General features: G+C 39.1%; 1 protein-coding gene across 1 annotated transcript; it reads left to right on the forward strand.

Moving 5' to 3' along the window:
- Positions 1–6,685: 6,685 nt before the first annotated feature.
- Positions 6,686–16,889, forward strand: LOC307133855 (H-2 class I histocompatibility antigen, alpha chain-like). Its single transcript, XM_079829160.1, has 6 exons — positions 6,686–6,867; positions 12,430–12,663; positions 12,747–13,013; positions 14,630–14,908; positions 15,451–15,576; positions 15,870–16,889. The coding sequence occupies exons 1-6, from the start codon at positions 6,762–6,764 to the stop codon at positions 15,911–15,913; spliced, it is 1,056 nt and encodes a 351-aa protein (XP_079685286.1). The 5' UTR covers positions 6,686–6,761; the 3' UTR covers positions 15,914–16,889.
- Positions 16,890–22,419: the final 5,530 nt, after the last annotated feature.

The following is a 22,419-nucleotide window of genomic DNA, read 5'->3' on the forward strand; positions in this document are numbered from 1 at the left end:
TTGCCCTGTACATCCAAATCAATACTGAAAGTGATGATCTTGAGCTACTTCAAGTTCTCGTTTCTCTGTTAAAAAAAAGCCCGCTCGCACCGTGTGGGTGTAAATATAGGCTACTCTGAGTCTTCTGTGACACGTGGGCGATGATCATGAGCGTCAGTTTGGTTTGAAATGTGCTGGGGACAGAGACGCATTCAGAAGTGCATTTTCAGAAGTGCTGGGTACCTTTTTTTTTCTCTTTCGCGCAGGTCATGTTTTGAAAGACTATGTCCTGCAGCTTACTAATGTAAATAAATAAAAATGTCAGATGAGAGACATATTGCGGGTCTTATAGCCTATCTTACTCATGCCGACGAAAGCGCCCCGCGAATTCTGTAATATTTTTCATTTTTGCAATTTTTTTTACCACTTCATTATCAGAGTCAGTCTGGAGCCCGTGTTTTTTTATCCTCCCTATTACACATTAGTTACAGCCATTAAAATAGTTCAGTTTTGTTTTTAATGTCAAAGTAGATATATTTCGTTTTGTTTCTTTATTAGGCCTAAGTTAATTTAGAAAAATGTTTAAAGCATTTAATGTTTGTTAAACTAAAGTTTTTGCTTTTTAAAGTGACGACCAAGCGGCCAGCGGCCGACAGTGAGTTAACCCAACACTTTAGCCTCTGAAATCAACACTTGACTTGTCTTGCTTATTAAATCCATAAAAAACACTTAAAGCATCGTTTAAACGTTTAGCCTATTATCACCACCATCACAGTAAAAAGGCATTTTTGACAAGATGAGGCAGGCAGATCGCAACGGCGCGCGCAAACAAAACGGGCTACACAATCTAAACAAATAATTAAAAATAAAAAAACATGCTGGTTGTCTTACCTTAGGCTACACCTCTCCGCGAAATGAATATACATCCGATCTTCAATTCCCGTGCTATATGCACATTTAACGGAGTTCATGTCAACGAAATCAACCGATATGAGCATTTTATTCATCAGCTCTTTTCAACATCAAAGACCGCATTATGAGAACGAGCGACCTAAACACTGGTAAGAGCATTTAGTCTCATTAATTTTAATGAAGATGATTGTGCTTTTGAGCATTTAAAACGTAGCTTATTTTCAGTTTCACTTGTGGCAGTTTGCTTGTTGGCTTTCTTTACTCATTTGCGGCGATGCGTGTTGCATAGCGCCGTCCTATAGCCTAAAAAAGCCCGAAGCCCGGCCCGCGTCTGAGGTAGGCTATGACTGGAAAATTGGCCCGAAGCCCGGCCCTAGGGCGTAAAAAAGTCGGGGCCCGTCGGGCTCGGGCAGAAATGTAGGGCTCTACTTTGAGTAAGGCTGAAAGCGTCTTTCTTTTTAATACATTTCTTGAATGTCTCAATTAGGCCTAGCCTAATTATGATATTTGTGGCTGCACCGGGGTCCGTCATTACGCTAAATCATGAGCGGTCCATGGCACCTGCTACCCATGGCTGTTAAGAACTGTATAGGCTACATCAATCCATTACAACAATTTCGTGTTATGGGCACTGCCACTGATACAGGCAGCGGAAGAGCCTATTTTACGGAGCTTGCTTCTGCTTTTCAAACGTTTTTACAACAAAAGATGTCGTTAAAACGACATAAGATCTCGTTATTATGAGAAAAGATGTAGTTAAAACGACATAAGATATCGTTATTATGAGAAAAGATGTAGTTAAAACGACATAAGATATCGTTATTACGACACAATTGAGTGGAAAAAATAATATGTGTGTGTCAGCAATGCTTCACCGCAAAATTGAACTCGAGGTTTAAAAAAAAAAAAAAAAAAGTGGTGGGTACAAAAGGACTCATGACGAAATCTGGTGGGTACGCGTCCCCCCCCCCCCGTCCCCCCTGAAATCGACGCCTATGGCGATGATGCTAGCCTACACAACCTAACCACAACCCACCCGAAGTATAGAGATTGCAGTTCAGCCGAGACTAGGCGGCTGCTGTTAGTGGAGGAGTGAAAAAAGTGCAGCAAGCCGGACAGTTCTCTCTTCTCGTAGTAGTGGATCAGACACCTTCGAGATCACAGGCGGATATCGCGGGATTCACACTCGTGCGATTTGTTGCTGATAAACTGGATGTAATTTAAGTTCTGTTACTTTTATATGAAAATAAATATTATGAACAAGACACCCAAAGTTTTAGTTATTTATTTCCATTCGAAAGACGTGTTTATCAATCATTTTTACTTTAATTAGGCCTACATACATGTTTTTATATATATTTATATATTTTATAAATAGGACAACAATCACATAACCCACAGAGAGATCGCCTTTGTTAGAGAGTTTGGGAATATTCACACATAAAAACATGATCTCAGAGTTTTAAAATCAAACATTTAAAAAAAAAGAACCATACATCACGGTTGTTTAAACCAATAAGCATTCAGCTGTGTCGTCAGCAAGTCGTTTCCCATCATGCTTTTGCTCCGCGCAGTCGGTGGAGAGCAACTGCGCTCGACTGCAGAATCCGACACATCCGCCTTTCGCTCGCGAGAGTTTTTTGACATACGTCGGCATGACATCAGAGCAAGGCGGACCGCCCTCGGACACATTTCTAACCGGAATGCATCTCGCGCTGATCACCGGTGATCGGTTCTGCGCAGATTTCGCTCATCTCAAACAAGCCTACTGCTAATGTGTCGTCATCATGACGTATTCCCAGTGGTAAACACAAAGCATTTTGGGAATCCGCGGCACAAACGGGCGCCGGGCGGCAGACTTCTTTGCATGGAGGGAAGAACGCAGTGTTCAAGATGCCGTCTACCTGCTGTGTTATAAACTGCAAAAGTCGTTCTCACGATAGAAGTGGCATAAAGCTTAAGAACGGGATATACAAATAAGTAAACACTTTGCAGTTTGAATGATGTCCTGTATGAACAAAATGACAGAGTATATTTTTGTGTCCACTGTTGGATTGCGCCCGCGCCCCCCTCTCTCAGGCCGGCTACACACTGCAAGCGTGGCGTTTCTGTTGCGTTTCAGCTGCGTGGCGTTTTCTGTGTCTGCACACCAGAAGCGTGTCTGACGCGGCGATGCTGCTGCTAGGTGACGTAGTGGAAGGCCTATACTTCATGTCAAACGCTTCCAACACGCTTGCGTGTCGCGTTTGTTCTATTTCTAGCATGCACGCGTTTTCCGTGTCTCACGCAGGCAGTGTGCACGCTCTAACCTGTTAACATGGGAGCCGAAATAAAAACGGACACGCCACGCTTGCAGTGTGTAGCCGGCCTCACTCTCACACACACACACGCAGGTTTGTTGAATTCTGACTGTATGCAGATAGATGAGAGAGAGCGAGGAGTGTGGTGCTTAAAACTTAGCATAACTTTGAATGGACGACAGTTTTCTGCCCCACTTTTACAATCTCCAGGTCCTAGACCCATCCATCTGTAAAAAAGACTGCAGCGACTTGAATTCTGAAAAGTTTGCGTGTGTGTGTACGCACTAACAACACTTAATATCATGTATTTGTATATATATATGGGTGCTGGAAGTTGGGCAACAGTTTGACGTCCCTTGACCAGTCGCTCAGCTCGTAAGGATCCAGTCATTTGATTCCCTTTTTCTCATCAGATCTCTTCTTTGCATTAGGATTTAGTTTTAGGCGATATGGTCCGACAATGTTTTCTTTAGCCCGCTGCATTTTGTAGGATTATATTCTGTTTTTCTCTCTAATGTTGTAACAGTAATGATTCAATCAGTCGTCTGGCAGGAAGGCCAAAGTCTGAACACCTCACAGCCCTCGTGAGTTTTCTAATCAAATTATACTTAAACAAAGGGCCTGTGTGTTACGCTGATTAGATCCGAGGCGTCATCGTATCGCCGCAAGAGATTGGAGTGTTGAACTCTTCCCAGCCAGCAGAGCCATGTGGGGCCCAAATGGGTTTGACCTGGGCTATCTAACTGGGACCCAGCCAGTTTTGCACCCAGTTTCCATGTAGGCCCCACATGGATTTGCCCAGATGAAATGAACACTGCTTAGTGTGCTCACTACAGGCTGTTTAATGTAACACTTAATCAGTGTTGGAGGTAATGAGATAATTAAGTGATTGAATAATTATTTTGTATTAGTGAAGAACCACTTGAGCTGTCTTAACTCAAAGCGACTTGCACAAAGTGAAATAAATAATGTCTGGTTTGTAAACTGGTGTAAGGTGGAAAATAATCAAATATATTTGAAATAGAACAAAATCATCTGCTTTGCTGTTAGCAGCCATCGTCGTGACCAAGATATTTGAAATTGACTCAACTCCCTCCCCCTTAACGCCATCAGAGGGGCCAGTTGGAGTTTCTAAGGACAAAAGAATGGCTGGCTGGCCAAATGGTTTTCACACCTTTGGTACAATGGGGGAAGTTTCGTCTGATTGGTTACTTTCAAACGTCTAACGGTTTGGTCTGATTGGTCAGTTTTAAAAGAGTCATATTTGAGTTTGGTGACATCAGGGAAGAGGATAAAAGAGGATTTCAACTGTAGTTCTGGCTCTTTTGGATTCTCTGGCTTTCTCTAGAGAGAGCTGCTCTTTGGCTCTCTCTCTCTCTCTCTCTCTCTCTCTCTCTCTCTCTTTCTCTCTCTATCTCACAGGTAACATTCTAGGCAGAGGCCTACTGAGTATAATTAAGGGTTTAAGTTTGCATCTATTTGAAACTATTTTAAGTGTAACCATAATTAGAATTTGTGTTTCCTTTTAAAAGAGATTTCTGTCTATGATGCAATTGACATTTTACATTTACTTGATTGTTAATAAATTGTTACATTTTTGATCCTTTCTGAATTAATCTGTAATTATTAACTATCTCCAATACGGAACGGTATAATTGCAACAAAGGGTTAAAACAGAATTATTAAATGTATGATTAACTATCAAATATAGACGAACAAGCAACCAGTTGGGATTCTCTCCTAAATGCGGCAACTATGATAAATGGAGTCAGATAAAGAATCTTATAATTAAATAAATTTTTCCAGCTGAAACACTGAACGCGCGTGCGGCCTTCACCCTGTTTCGCTACCGATCCTTGGAGTGGATTCATGCGGTCTTACACTGGTTTCACATTCAGTGTGCCTGAGGTTAATTGTAGAAGTTTTTCTGCTGGTCTCTTCTCTTGTTTCTTCTAATTTCTCACTTGGCACAGACCGTGTGACGGTTCTGCTTTCTCTCCTCAACTACCAAAGGTTTTCTCAGTTCAGGGTAAGCTTGAAACCATTTCACTGTGGGTTGATAAAAGCATTTTCAGTTATGAGTGTGCATGAATTTCACTGAGGAAGGTTGGTCAACGTTTTCCGTTTCACTAGTGTTTGTAAGAAGCTTTTTAATAATTATGGCCTATACGGGCCCTCATTCACTGAAAAAACAAGAAAACACATGTTGTCCAATTTACTTAATCGTATTATTTGTGATCTACGCAACAAATTTTTGTTTCTCTTCTAAACATGATTTCATTGCTTTCGATTAATGTAATTCTCTAAAATGTGAAATCTACTAGATTAAATTATTTGGGGTGAATGTGAAGCAATTAAGTACTTGAAAATGATTTTTGCTGAAACTGTAGTTCCCAGCATGCTTTGCTTGGGACTTGACGACTAGAGTAAAATTGTTGAAATTAAGTGTTATTTTATGTGTTTTTGGGCAAAATGAGAAAAAGGGGGAGACTTTATATTGTTTATTAGTGTTTAATGTTTAATTATGTTGGAATTATTCGAACCATTTAAATTACACTGGGTTACCATAGTGGAGAAGAGCGGAGCGATTGCTTAGGCTGTGGACTGACTCAGCACATGCCATTAAATAGCATTTCACACTTAGCATATATATGATGTGCTATTGCTGACAAATATAATGAAAGCTACTGAGTACTGTGTTATAGATCAGTCAAATGACAACACAAATATACAAAAATAAACGTGTTTTGATTAAAGAGATTAGATCTTAAGCCCCCATGTGCACCACTGTTGTTAGGGAGCCATATTAAAATCATTGTGAGACTACTCAATTCGGTTACTTAAAAATAACTTAATTCCATTATGTTGAAATTATGTGAACAAATTATGTTTGTTTAACTTAATTGAATCATGTGGAACCGATGTACATGATTAAATCATGTAAATCCAACACACCATTTTTTTCAGTGTTGGGTCTGTCCCACACACACACACACACACACACACACACACACACACACAATGGTTCCAAATCCCCTGCATATGAAATGGAAACCCATTTTGTTCATAAACTCCTTTCTGAAGGAAGAAACATTGTTCAAATGATGATGAGAGCCTTACATCGTTCTTCCTTTCTCACATTAGCCTGCAGTGAAGCAAGTGCTACCACATGAGTTATGATTCATATTATTATGCCACCACACATTTAGGCAAAAGGCTAAATCTTTCGCTTTTAAAGTCTCTCAAGGTAATGACACCTCTGGCAAATCATCTGATCATATCAAACACACGACACGACATAACACAACATACATAAACTGTTGTGCATAAATAACAGTTAAAATGTATATCGTTTAACACTGAAACACAGGCTAATTACCTTTATGAAAGCCGAGGAGTGTGCACTAATATCATCAGTGGCGCTTTAACTCGAAACAGGAAACATGAAATACTCATACAGACTGCAGCATCGCTCACAGAAACTCACAGACTCTGATTATTTCCCACCAGTGACCACAAAGGGTCACTTGAAGTAACTCGAGCTCATCCACACTTTCAGTATTGATATGGATGTACAGGGCAAACATGTTTCACACACTCTTGTTTAAAAAATTTTTATTTATAGTGAAAATAATGTTGTGTCTGTTTCTCTCTCGTCTAAGCGATGCGCTGAAAGGTAAGAGTTCACTTGTTTCTGCACTGTAAAAAAAAAAGTAAGGTTGTACAACAACAAAAAAATCGCAGCTTTTTTTTGTTGTTGACTCAACTTTTGTAAATAACAGTTATACGAACTGAAAATAAGTTGTCTGTGACATAAAAAATGTTTAGTTGAGTCAACTTGACATTATTTGTTTTCTGGAGAGATGCAACTATTCTGTAACAAATCTTTTGTAGTTGAGCCAATTCAAGAAATGTTGTCCATTGGAAGATCTTAAGAATGAACAGGTTTAGATGTAGATTTTTTTTTTTTTTTAATTGAAAATCATGTTTCCCTTGTTTGGGCAGTTTGACTCTTTGTGTGAGTGTATGGCCTTTGCAACAGTGTTTAGCAAAACACATATAATTTGTTGCTAAGAAAGAAACCAAGATCATCAAGTTTTCAGCCTCATAAATTCTAATAAATCAATAATCTTATTTCTGACCTATATTTAAGGATTTAATATTTTACCAGCAAAACTTTGTTGCAGCAGATCAGATTTTGAAATCAGAATAAAGATTTATGCCTTGTAACCAGAAAACGCATTGTACTGTTGCGTTTATGCATTTATGTTGTGCTGTAGTATTGTTTTTATAGCAGTATTTATCAAGCAGTTAATTATGTAAACGATGATTAGATAAATATTTAATTCAACAACATGGCATACATAACACTTATATGGAATACATTCTCATATAACACTTATACTGAAATGGAAACTGTAAACGGCACAAATTTGTCTTTAAGAGTCTGAAATAGATGTTGCTAATAGGAAATAAAATACACACATCATAACGCTAACTACTTCATTTCAGAGATGATGCATGGCAAACTTTGAATTGTAATACAATATAGTGCAATATAGAGGCTTGTATTAATATTTTATAAGCTATTCAAATCAATTTCTGCAGCTAAACACAGATATACGTTAATGTTTAATATTTCCTCCATAATTACATACATAAAGAAATATGTTTGTGTTAGTTCAGTGTGCAGTGTGTCATTACAGATAACTTCTCAAATAACTATTAATTTACATACATATACACTGTAAAATCCAACAGTTGTTCATACTAAGACTTTTTTAGTAAACTTTACTTGATGTCCAATAATTTGTTGAACTTACTTAAAACATTTATTAAAAGAACTATTTGCATGCTATGCCTTTGTACTTCGAAAACTCAAGTAAACATTACTTGACTGGTTTGAGTACCATTTTGCCAAAGCAAAAAAACAAGCAGGCGGATGGGCGGGCGGGCAAAGTGTTTTTGAGGTGGGGAAATTTTTTATAGACTTATCACTCATTTCCTCCACTTCCTCTCACCATAATTGTGATTAGTGTTCCCTTTGGTTGGACACTTGGAACTTCATTCATATTACTTCATACAAGAAATCATAGTTGTATGATTTCAAAAGAAGGGAAGTTATACACACACACACACACACACACACACACACACACACACACACACACACACACACACACACACACACACACACACACACACACACACACACACACACACACACACACACACACACACACACACACACACACACACACACACACACACACACACACACACACACACACACACACACACACACACACACACACACACACACACACACACACACACACACACACACACACACACACACACACACACACACACACACACACACACACACACACACACACACACACACACACACACACACACACACACACACACACACACACACACACACACACACACACACACACACACACACACACACACACACACACACACACACACACACACACACACACACACACACACACACACACACACACACACACACACACACACACACACACACACACACACACACACACACACACACACACACACACACACACACACACACACACACACACACACACACACACACACACACACACACACACACACACACACACACACACACACACACACACACACACACACACACACACACACACACACACACACACACACACACACACACACACACACACACACACACACACACACACACACACACACACACACACACACACTAAAATATTTGTCCTTTCATGATATATAACATAACTATATTTAATGTCAAATAATGATCTTTTAACATTATTTTTGCTAATATTTATGCCATAACCTTTTAATTGAGTTGATATAATCTCTCTATATTTGCCACAATATCATTTGACCATGCTTGAGTGTGTCACACACAGACTTCAGCATGCATTCAGCATGCAAAACACAACAACAAGGATTTGTTTTATTTTTGTTTTTTTGTTTTTTTAATTATTAATACGACCTTTACTATTTTACTTGCTGTCAATATTGGGGTTATACTAACAAAAGACAAATAGTAAAATAAAGCTAAAAATAGTAAAACCAAGCAATTAATTTATTCATGCCACAATGCACTCTGGGAGTACACTTCCTCAGATCCCAGATAGAATTAAGTTGACAAAACTTAAACGGTCTTCTTAATTCTTACTTAATTGAATTAAGGCAACAAGTTTGCACAATTAAAGTAATACTGAACTAATTAGTTTTTACAGTGTACCGTAAAGCTAATCCTGTGAGCCTGAGACGCTGCAAATCGTGTGATTTTTAGCTCAATGTTTTGGCTGAACGTCACTGATGCCCTCTGCTGGTAGGGAATAGTAAGATGGCCGCTCCGGCACTTCCGGTGGCTTCACTGCGTGATGGCAGTTTAGAACGCGATGAGCTATCCAGTCATTTATATAGATCAGTTGAGAAAACACATCAATGAAATTGACCCGGGAGGTATTTATAGCCTCGGTCGGTGACGTCATATGCGCACCTGCTGCACGAGGCTATAAATAGATGAGCTCCAGCAGTAGCCATCAGATCTCTTTATTTAAAGACCAGTCCTGGAGCATCATCAGCACGGCCTAGCGATGCAGCATCTCGTTCTGCTTTACCAGGGAACAGGGTTACAGTCAAGAAAAACCAAGTGTTCCCTTTCAAAAGCTGCACTCAATGCTGCATAAGCTTAAGCAAATGAGAACGAGAATACCCACGCCACCGTGCTTGATGGTGCCTGGACCCCTTACGGTTGTGTAGGTGTGCACAAGAACGCAAGAAGCCTCTGACATTAGCCTGTGATGAGTGGCATGAGCATTCAAGCTATAAAATCTTATGAATGTGTGTGGAGAGGACCAACCTGCCGCATCACAAACACTTTGTAAGGGAGCACCCCTTGTTAACGCAGTAGAAGAGGCGACTCCCCTGGTGGAGTGAGCCCTTAATCCTATAGGCGAAGCTTGACCGTGCACCTCATAGGCAAGAGCAGTAGCATCCCTGACCCAATGTGACATTGTTTGGTGGCAGCAGCAGAACCTCTGTTACGGCCCCCATGGCAAACAAACAGTTGCTCTGACTTACGCCACTGGCTAGTGCGGTGGACGTAGGCCTGAAGAGCATGGACTGGACACAGTCTATGAAGTTTCTCCTGATCCGGTGTTGTGAACGGCGGAGGGCAGAAGGTTTCAAGAGTAACAGGATGTACAGTCGAGAACGGAACCTTAGGCAGGTAGTCAGGATGAGGATGCAAAATCACCTTTCACCATTCCTGGGGCAAAGTCTAAGCAGGATGGCGATATTGACAGAGCCTGCATGTCCCCAATTCTTTTCAGAGAAGTTATAGCCATAAGAAAAACCATCTTTAGAGTCAGAAGTTTGTCAGACGCTGATTCTAGAGGTTCAAAAGGGGTCTCAACCAGACCCTCAAGGGCTAAAACTAAGTCCCATGAAGGGATCTTGATTCTTACTGGAGGCCACAACTGCCTGGCACAACAAAGCGAGTGAGCAGAGGATGCCTCCCAAGCGGCAGCCCATCCACCAGGGCGTGGCAAGCCGATAGAGCGGCCACATAAACCCTGAGAGTGGAGGAGCAAATGCCTGATGACAATTTCTCTTGCAAAAAGTCCAGAACTGAAGCAACCTGGCAGTTGACTGGGTCTGCATTATGTGTCATACACCATCTTAAAGACGCCCCATTTATTGGCATAAACTTTCCAAGTGGATGAAGCTCTAGCACTTAGGATGGTCTCAATAACTGCAGGCAAAAGCCCAGTGTCCCTCAATTGGTAAACATGAAGGTCCCCAAACATGAAGGTTCCACAGGTCGGGCCTGGGGTGAGATATCATGCCCTCTGCCTGAGACAGAAGGTCCCTCTCTTCGCCGGAATCGCCATGGCCAGCCGTTGAGGAGAGACACTATCTCCGAGAACCAAACCCTGTTCGACCAACGCAGCACAATCGATAAGAGGCAAGACCCTTGTTTGGCGAACCCCAGCTAGAACTCCCGGGAGCAGAGCGACTGGAGTGAAGGCATACGGACGCATTTTGGGCCATGTATGAACCATCATATCCAGACCAAGCGGGGCTGGGTGACTGAGAGAGAAGCATAGGGGACATTGTGCTGTCTGAGAAGAGGCGAAGAGGTCCACTTCCGCTCTGTAAAATCTGGTCCAGATCTGTTTGACTACTTCTGGGTGGAGTTTCGCGCCGCTGTTTCTCGGCCACCACAGAGAGTGTGTTAAAGTGGACATGAGCCCATTATAGTAGAGATACTCCTCTAACGAAATCCATATTTTAAGCACTTTTAAGCACACAACCATTAAAGATATTATATATTAGAAGACGTCTTTTCATCCGAAAATGCGAGAGAAATGCTTGATCACAATAAACGAACCACAGTTTCCACAAATCCCTTCACACTTTTATTCTGGACGGCAAGGGCAGTGACTGTAACATCGAGCGTGTTTTGAAAATGAAACACGTATTTATACCGATGTCATCAAGCTCCGAAAATTATTTAAAAAGAACACAAAGAATGGCCTTCTCAGCTGCCATAGTTGCAACTCCTGCGTCATCAGAACAGGGTGTTCAACGCACCACCGTTTCCGTTTAAAAAATGTTTTGTCGGGGCTGAATGCAGTCCAGTTGTAGGCCTACACTCGTTATTGTGGTGCATTGTGGGATTGGATGAGTGCACTAACGTCCACTATGGTTTCAGACACCACTCCAAATGGCTGTCCCCTCAAGTAAAGTAATTTAAGGGATAGGGGGCGATTTCGGACACAGAGTTTTAATATTAAGCCTGCTTCATAAAGTGAATCACAAGATTTGACCGCGGGGGCTCTGAGATTTTCAGATACAACCTGAAGGTCACTGTCGGGTCTCTGACAAGATCTTGATTTATTCATTTTAAAATAACAAGGAACCACATTTTTTCCTTTAATGAAGTGGAGGGGAAAGTCTGATATTAAGCTTTGCAATGTAGTGAAAAAAAGAAAGTTTGTTTTGGCCCTTGTCAAACTCTTGATACTATTGTAAGGTCAATAATAAACATTTCAAATAGTTACGTCCATGTTGATTTCATGGTGGCTTTAAAACATCTGATCACTGGTGTAATGGATTCCTTGACCGAATAACATGAAGTGTTTTCATTGTGGTTTGTGTTTCCTATGTTCCTCAGAGAAACACTTTCTGCACTACAAGTTTACAGTCCTGACCAGAGCAGACACATTCCCAGAGTTCAGTGCTGAGGTTGTTTATGATGACAGACGGATCTCACACTTCAGTGATGAAGAAAGAGTCTGGATTGGGACTGAAGACTGGACTGAAGCTCCTGGAGAACCATCTGATCGTAAAGACTGGTACATGCATCAGATCAGGACTCTGTCAAACTGCACAGACTCTCAGTGTTCTGGTGAGATTCATGCTTTACTCTTATTAATGATCACACATTATATTTACTGTAAGTTTCTCATGAGTGTTGTTCTGTGATTGTAGAGCTTCATGTTCTTCAGAGAATAATTGGCTGTGAACTGGAGAAACTTCCTGATGGATCAGTGGATCTGACTGTCTTTGATGAATATGGATTTGATGGAGAGGATCTTATATCCTTTAATTCTGACACTATGCAGTGGATTGAGAAAAGCCCCAAAGCCAAAAGAACCAAAGAGCAATGGGATCGTCAAACAGGACGAAACCATTTCATCAAACATTTCCTTGTGAACTGCACCGACTGGATCTCAACGTTTATCAACAATAAAAAGAGTAAGTTCTGTGAAACATCACTCCTGTCAGTGAAACATCAGCAGCACCTTCACAATATGAAACACTTTTAATTCAGTCTAAAATATAAATGTATAGAAAATCTTTCATGTTGTGTTCATATATGCAAAGGTTTTTACTTTCTATAATTATAACCCATTTCACCCTGTTAGTGGGTGGGATACACTCGCCTAAAGGATTATTAGGAACACCTGTTCAATTTCTCATTAATGCAATTATCTAATCAACCAATCAAATGGCCGTTGATTCAATGCATTTAGGGGTGTGGTCCTGGTCAAGACAATCTCCTGAACTCCAAACTGAATGTCAGAATGGGAAAGAAAGGTGATTTAAGCAATTTTGAGCGTGGCATGGTTGTTGGTGCCAGACGGGCCGGTCTGAGTATTTCACAATCTGCTCAGTTACTGGGATTTTCACGCACAACCATTTCTAGGGTTTACAACGAATGGTGTGAAAAGGGAAAAACATCCAGTATGCGGCAGTCCTGTGGGCGAAAATGCCTTGTTGATGCTAGAGGTCAGAGGAGAATGGGCCGACTGAGTCAAGCTGATAGAAGAGCAACTTTGACTGAAATAACCACTCGTTACAACCGAGGTCTGCAGCAAAGCATTTGTGAAGCCACAACACACACAACCTTGAGGCGGATGGGCCACAACAGCAGAAGACCCCCCCGGGGACCACTCATCTCCACTACAAATAGGAAAAAGAGGCGACAATTTGCACAAGCTCACCAAAATTGGACAGTTGAAGACTGGAAAAATGTTGCCTGGTCTGATGAGTCTCGATTTCTGTTGAGACATTCAGATGGTAGAGTCAGAATTTGGCGTAAACAGAATGAGAACATGGATCCATCATGCCTTGTTACCACTGTGCAGGCTGGTGGTGGTGGTGTAATGGTGTGGGGGATGTTTTCTTGGCACACTTTAGGCCCCTTAGTGCCAATTCGGCATTGTTTAAATGCCACGGCCTACCTGAGCATTGTTTCTGACCATGTCCATCCCTTTATGACCACCATGTGTCCATCCTCTGATGGCTACTTCCAGCAGGATAATGCTCCGTCACAAAGCTCCAATCATTTCAAATTGGTTTCTTGAACATGACAATGAGTTCACTGAACTAAAATGGCCCCCACAGTCACCAGATCTCAACCCAATAGAGCATCTTTGGGATGTGGTGGAACGGGAGCTTTGTGCCCTGGATGTGCATCCCACAAATCTCCATCAACTGCAAGATGCTCTCCTATCAATCGATTGTGACGGCTAGACGACTGGGTCAGAGCATCTCCAAAACTGCAGCTCTTGTGGGCTGTTCCCGGTCTGCAGTGGTCAGTCTCTATCAAAAGTGCTCCAAGGAAGGGCCAGTGGAGAACCGGCCACAGGGTGCATCAGAGTCCATCAGATGACGGGTCAGGGCTGAGCAGGGCAGCAAAAGGGGGACCAACACAATATTAGGATGTTATGCCTGATCGGTGTATATACAGTATATACATAAATACAAATTTTAACACAAATTCTACAATACAATACAAATCTACAAATTACAATACAAATTCTTTGTAAATGTTTATTTGTTAATTGCATTATTATTTTCCTTTCCAGGTTCTCCAGATGTTCATGTCTCTGCGAGTGAAGCTCCTGATGATCAGAATAAGCTGGTTCTGACGTGTCTGGCCACTGGTTTCTACCCCAGAGATGTTCAGATGGACATCAGATTGGATAGATCTAAACTTAAGGATCAAACATCTTCTGAAATCAGACCAAACCATGATCAAACCTTTCAGATGAGAACCAGTGTGAAGATCAACAGAAACCATGAAGGATCTTATGACTGTCTGCTCATTCACAGCCGTTTGACAGAACCAGTTTCAGTAGAATGGGGTAAATGTGGCCAAAAATTCAGTCTTGACTTGAGTGTATATGTGAAGAATGGCCTTCCTACAGTAACGGTGTTTCTGCAATAACGGATGAAACATAATACAAGTCTCTCAACATGTAGAAAGAGAACACGACAAATGTTGCTGATCACGCACTATTACAGTTAAAGTGCCTCCACTCAAGTCATCTTTATTTATATAGCGCTTTTTACAATGCAGATTGTTTCAAAGCAGCTTCACAGTGTTAAACAGGAAAATAATGCAACAGAATTTTATTCGGCTGTACAGCCGCTCTGGAGAAAACGGTGATGTCATCAGCTCATTTAAATTATCATACAGTGACAATGTGAGCTTTAGATCAGTAATTAGATCAGTAATTTAGTTGATAAAGTTAATTTAGTTTAGTAATTACATTTATTTGGATATTTAGTTGAAAATGTAGTGTCCCCAACTGAGCAAGCCAAGCCAAAGGCGAACTCACTGTTCAACAGTTTAAAACTAGCTATAATGTGTGTTTTTACTTTAATTATTTATGTATTTTTGCAGTGGGAAATTGTGCTGAGTGTGAAACTGAACCCCGATGGCCCTTTATATCAGTAGTAGCAGCAACCTTTGCTGTTCTAGTTTTAACTGGGATGCTTTACTACATCTACATGCAGCAATGTTTAAACGGTGAGTTTGAAATATATTTTATGCAGCACTTTCTTGTTTTTTAAATATCCTTGTTTTAAAGACGTTTCAAAATATGAATATGTTTTGACAGTATTTACTGTATGACAATAGAAATATGAGCTAGTAGAGATTTTGTTAATGAGGAATTAAGTATTTTTGTTATTTAAATTTTATTTGAAGGACACAAGGTAGGATCCATAACAAATGAGAATTGCATGACATCTGTTTGTACTCGACCTCAAATAGTTCAAAAAAACATTTTTTTTAAATTTAATCTACTGTATTTTTTCTAGGCACGATGAACAGAAATATCGTCCCTCACATCAGACCTCAATAGTCCAGTGTTTTCCATCCACCCCGTCGCAGCAAGGGCTGTAGCAGAGTAATCTATGCATTTAACTCCCACAAAACTAAAATGAATAGTTTATATAATCATTTTGTTATCTTCCAATTGGTTCCAGAGTTCCCGTTGATTTGTTTTGGGTGGGCCTCCCCGTGTGATTTCTTCCGCATAAGCATCCGCTCATGGGTTCAGCTGTTAAGGATGTTTTGAATTTCTACTGGAAAACAAAAATCCTGAGGAAGAACATTTTTTGCAGTGTGTGCAGTCAAATTTAGGGTCGTATGAAGTCGATTTGATTTATTTGTTTTAAAGTTTATTCTGTTTTAATTTTGGCTTTGATTGTTAATTTAAATTTTACTGACTTTAAATTTTATTATCGTTCATCTTCGGAACACAAATGAAGATATTTTTAATGAAATCTGAGAGATTTCTGTCCCTCCATTGACAGTCTAAGCAAGAGCTTTTCTGAAGCTTTTCTGAAGAGACTCGATGGCTTTATATAATGAACAAAAGTCTTACGGGTTTGGAACCACATTAGGGAAAGTACATTTACATTTTTAATTATTGGGTGAACTGTCCCTTTAAGTGACTGACCTACTTATGATTTATTCATCCAAAATGTGACAAATGGCATGACATTCTGCATTATACAGTAAACTACATTTTTATGAATGCAATTCTGCAATTCTGTCCACATTTTCAGCATTGCAGAAATCATAGGGCCCTGATTTAATGCCATGATAGTGAATTTAAGACTTTCTGCTCCAATTTAAGATGTTTTCCAGGCCTTAAATTGTGAAAGATCAAATTAAAACTTTTTAAAGACCCGCGGAAACCGTTTTAATCAAAATTACGAACAGTTAAAAATGAGTTGAGACACTTTAATTGTAATTGGGTTTCCTATAAGCCAGGGCACGTTGGTAAGATGCTCTTCACTCATAGTTTTGAAATAAACAATGTCCACATAGTGATGTCTGTTTCAATGCTTTGTTCTTCATTTAATGAAAAAAACTCAGTGAACACCACCATCTAGTGGTTAAAGAATCATTATTTTTTGCTCCTGCAGTAATTGTTTGTTTTATGTTCCCTTGCTACAACTTTGTGAGTGACTGTATTTATGGCCATATTTCCCCCATTTAGCTGAAGCTGGTTCTGTCAGACGGCTGTGAATGACCAGACAGTCATAAGATCCTCTATGGTTTCTGTTGATCTTCACACTGGTTCTCATCTGAAAGGTTTGATCATGATTTGGTCTGATTCCAGAAGATGTTTGATCCTCAAAGATGTTTCTGTTCAATCTGATGTCCATCTGAACATCTCTGGGGTAGAAACCAGTGGCCAGACACGTCAGAACCAGCTTATTCTGATCATCAGGAGCTTCACTCACAGAGACATGAACATCTGGAGAACCTGAAGATGAAAATAATGCAAACAAACATTTTACAAAGAATTTGGTTCGGTCTCTGTGGATTCTGTGCTGTGGAAAATTTTATTATTATTTTTTTTATATTATTATTATTATTATTATTATTATTTGTACACATTTTATGTTTCACAGAAGAAAAGTCAATTTCTAATTTATATTTCTGAGTGATTATTTCTTTAATAATTTCATCTTCATAATTCATAATCTAATAATCGATGCCATGCAATCCAATGTGACAGTCTTAACTTTAACTGGTGAAAAGGTCGCTCTCCAAACTTCCTCCTCAAGTTTAGTTTAGACCAAAGTAAGAGTTTTTCACAATGCAAAGAATGCAAACAGATACAATCCCCAGAAAGTTCAATGAAACACTCAAATGAGAATATCACTAATATTTCTGAACCTGTCCTCACCGGTGATGATAATGATAATAAATCACCTCTGGTACTAACAGAGAAACAGTATAGGCTATATAAATGAAAACATCAGGGCCCGTATTCATAAAGATTCTAAGAGTCCTCTGAGAAAACTCCTAATTTAGCTTAAAAACTTTTACGTAGGAGTCGTAGCTTAACTTAGCTTAAGAGCTATTCGGGGCCGATCTGAGAGCAACTCTGAGCAAGGAAAATACAAAAACTTTTATCTCAGTGAAGAGGCGGGGCTGACCCCGTTGCTACGTATGACACAGTCTTTTGACGACTGTGATTGGTTGGTTGTTCAAAAAGGGGAAAAAGGAGCGCTTTTAAGTAAAGGGTCTATTCTAAGCCTTCACTTTGAATTTACAAGCGCAAATTGTCCTATTTTACCGTTCTCTCTCACTCACACACACACACACACACACACACACACACACACACATTATATATATGTACAATGAAAATTTTAATTAAGCATAATTAATTTGTGCTCGTTTAAATAATTTAAATTTAGTTTTTTATTTTAATTTAAAAAAAAATATTGGTTTAATGGGAATTGCATGTGTTTTTGTTTAAATTGAGATCAAATAAATTGATTGCGACCACTTACGATAAAATTCTTTAGTAAATTCAACAAATCATTTTTTTCAGTTTATATAAATCCTTTTATTATTTACCATGCTGTTAATTTCATATAAGGTATTTGATTGGCTTAGAATTATAAACATTGTTCCACTCTTTCCAATTGCACTGATTGCTGGCATGTCTATTTAAATGGCGGTTTGAAAGTTGGATTTAATACAACAAACATGATCCCTGCACGATCTAATCTATAGCGTCTTATTAAGTCACTGTCCTCCATTGTCTGCAACACATTTCTTCTCCCTCTTCGTCTTTCTGCCATTTTCTCCACTGCTAAAGAAACTCTTAAGCCTCTTAAAAGTCCTCGTCCGTGCTCCTAACAAATCTGACCTTAAGACCTCTTTTAAGGGTTAAGACGCTTTCTGAATTACTTTTTTCTTTACTAGGATTTTTTAGTTAATTTTAACAGTAAACGCCCACATTTCTAAGAATTTTCTTAGAATTTTGTCACTAGGAGCTACTCTTTGCATTAAGATTCTTTATGAATAAGGGCCCAGGGCCCGTATTCATAAAGATTCTAAGAGTCCTCTCAGAAAATCCTAATTTAGCTTAAAAACTTTTACGTAGGAGTCTTAGCTTAAGAGCTATTCGGGACCGATCTGAGAGCAACTCTGAGCAAGGCAAATACAAAAACTTTTATCTTAGTGAAGAGGCGGGGCTGACCTCCGTTGCCACGTATGACACAGTCTTTTGACGACTGTAATTGGTTGGTTGTCCAAAAAGGGGAAAAAAGGAGCGCTTTTAAGTAAAGGGTCTATTCTAAGCCTTCACTTTGAATTTACAAGCGCAAATTGTCCTATTTTACCGTTCTCTCTCACTCACTCACTCACACACACACACACACACACACACACACACACACACACACACACACACACACACACACACACACACACACACACACACACACACACACACACACACACACACACACACACACACAATATATATAAATGTACACTGAAAAATTAAATTAAGCATAATTAATTTGTGCTCGTTTAAATAATTTAAATTTATTTTTTTTATTTTAATTTAAAAAAAATTATTGGTTTAATGGGAATTGCATGTGTTTTTGTTTAAATTGAGATCAAATAAATTGATTGCGACCACTTACGATAAAATTCTTTAGTAAATTCAACAAATCATTTTTTTTCAGTGTATATAAATCCTTTTATTATTTACCATGCTGTTAATTTCCTATAAGGTATTTGATTGGCTTAGAATTATAAACATTGTTCCACTCTTTCCAATTGCACTGATTGCTGGCATGTCTATTTAAATGGTGGTTTGTAGGGATGGGCGATATGGACTTAAAAATGTATCCCGATATTTTCTAGTATTTATTGCGATAACGATATCAATGACGATAAATGTAGTATCATTCCCCATTTTTTTGGATACAAGTGAGAGCTCAGAAAAACAAATGATCTTACTTAAAACGTACCTGTCATCAAATAGGCTCCTATAATACATCATATATATAAATTTTTTTTTTATGTAAAATTCCACACCAGCCTTTTCAGAAATGGAAAAGTTGCAGATATAATTGTCTTCTGTAAAAGTGCAGGTAATGTTTAAATAGTGCAACTGTGCTGAAAAACATCACACAATACAAACAATAATAATTCAAATCAATGACAAGTTTTAAATGTAAACCGATTCTGTATTCATACACTCATGGTGCAAACAGTGGTAAAAATAGCAGAAACAGCAAAAGTAATTATCCCAACCATGTCTTCAGATTACAAAAAAGTTACAAATAAGGATTTAATTATAGAACTTCAGTCATTTGAGTTGATAAAATAATACCACGAATTCTTCAACTAATAAAAATAAACTGCACTAAGGAATAATGAGCTTCTGGGTTCATGAATATTAATCACGTTGTCAGCGCTCATTCGAACTGATTTGCTGAAATCAAAACAGGCACAGCCTATGAGATTCCCGTTTGGTTTGTGCATTCGTCTCTTCCTGTTCACGAAAGGCTGAATAATTCCAAATAAACACCTTTATTTTACAGGAAAATACAACAAAGGATATTGTTTACATGTAGCACGTCAATTCTGTGTTGTATAAGACTCTCTCGCTCTCTCTTTGAGTGTGTGTGAAACACTGAGCGCTCTCAGTCGCGCGCCTCACACTAGTGTTTATTGTGCGTCAAATACACTACGCATTCATTGAGATGAACTGAAATAGTGTGCTTTACCGATCGATTGAGACGGAGCGAATCTCTTAAGCGGTCAGTCCAAGTGCTCAGCGAGTGAAAATACATCTGTATGTACAGGTTCAGATTTCCCTCAGGTAGCCCCTCGTTTAGCTGTGAACTCTTCCGCAGCTCTGCACGTGAGATGCGGATTCAGTGCCGCCGCTCCCATCACGCGCTCCGCGTAGGACACCAAGTGCTGCGGGGAGCACCACAAGAAAAGTTCATATATACTAAGTGACGAACGCAGCCACCACGGCCATCATAAAGTAATAACGCTTAGGGCATCAACACGGCCAGCGACGGCACTGTGCGGATGGGTCGCGCCATCAACTAGGCTTTATCGTTATTATCGCGGGAAGACAAATTCTTATCGTGGGGAGAATTTTTACCGGTATATCGCAAACGATAAGATATCGCCCATCCCTAGTGGTTTGAAAGTTGGATTTAATACAACAAACATGATCCCTGCACGATCTAATCTATAGCGTCTTATTAAGTCACTGTCATCCATTGTCTGCAACACATTTCTTCTCCTCTCTTCAACTTTCTGCCATTTTCTCCGCTGCTAAAGAAACTCTTAAGCCTCTTAAAAGTCCTCGTCCGTGCTCCTAACAAATTTGACCTTAAGACCTCTTTTAAGGGTTAAGATGCTTTCTGAATTACTTTTTTCTTTACTAGGATTTTTTAGTTAATTTTAAGAGTAAACGCCCACATTTCTAAGAATTTTCTCAGAATTTTGTCACTAGGAGCTACTCTTTGCATTAAGATTCTTTATGAATAAGGGCCCAGATGTGTTCAGAAAGACAAACTTAATTCAAATACCGTAGGTTTATTTTTCTGACTCCATTGGCATAGGCGATTCTGGTTTTAAGCACAATTTTTTAAATGTTTAGTTTTGATACATTCAGAAAACAACATGTATTTTTGCTTCTTAGGTTTGTACATGAAAACACAAAGAAAATCTTTTTTTTTAAAAGAACACACAAAGACATGAGCTAATTAAAGTGATCTGACCAGAACGTACTCTTAGATCCAATCAGTGCATTTCTTGAGGTAAAGTTTGAAGACCAGGGGCACGTTCAAAGCGTTCAAACGTCATGTTTCCTGGAAACGGTGTGCAACAGGTTTGAGATGCGTTTTTTCTCGTTTGGTGGGTGTGTCAAAAATGTCAGCCCAATCAGCAGCAACATGTATATAAACCACGCGGTATTAAAGAGACAGCTCGAGCTCACACAATGGGTCCAAGTAAAGATGTTTACAAATGTGTCCGCTCAGCTCAGTATACATAACAACTGAAGATATTAGAAGACAAGATTGTCGTAAAAAAAAAAAAAAAAAAAAAAAAAATATATATATATATATATATATATATATATATATATATATATATATATATATATATATATATATATATATATATATATATATATATATATATATATATACAGTATATATATCTATTTATTTATATTTTTAACTTCATTGCAAGGCAAATTTCATATATGGTAATTAAGTGCTTTACATAAAAATGAGAAAGAAAATACAAGCTATTAAAAAAGTAAGAACTAGAAATAAAATAAAATGAAATTAGAATTGGTTACCAGGAGATAAAAAAGGTTCATTAAATGGGATTGGGATGTTGTCTTTTATTCTGGACAGCAAGGGCAGTGATTGAGTGTATTTTGCAGTATTAAACACGTATTTATATCGATTTCATCAGGCTCCGAAAATTCCTCAAAAAGAACACAAAGATCTTCTCAGCTGCCATAGTTACAACTCTTGTGTCATCAGAACAGGGTGTTCAACGCTGCAC

Source organism: Gobio gobio (assembly GCF_949357685.1).
Source record: "Gobio gobio genome assembly, chromosome: 11".
In the NCBI taxonomy this organism is placed as follows: domain Eukaryota; kingdom Metazoa; phylum Chordata; class Actinopteri; order Cypriniformes; family Gobionidae; genus Gobio; species Gobio gobio.

Bases quoted from the DNA above. Each gene is read 5' to 3' on its own strand.
- LOC307133855 (XM_079829160.1), top strand. From the start codon at position 6,762: ATGTACAGGGCAAACATGTTTCACACACTCTTGTTTAAAAAATTTTTA. The intron at 6,868-12,429 runs GTAAGAGTTCAC...TATGTTCCTCAG, and splicing joins TCTAAGCGATGCGCTGAAAG to AGAAACACTTTCTGCACTAC. The intron at 14,909-15,450 runs GTAAATGTGGCC...GTATTTTTGCAG, and splicing joins ACCAGTTTCAGTAGAATGGG to TGGGAAATTGTGCTGAGTGT.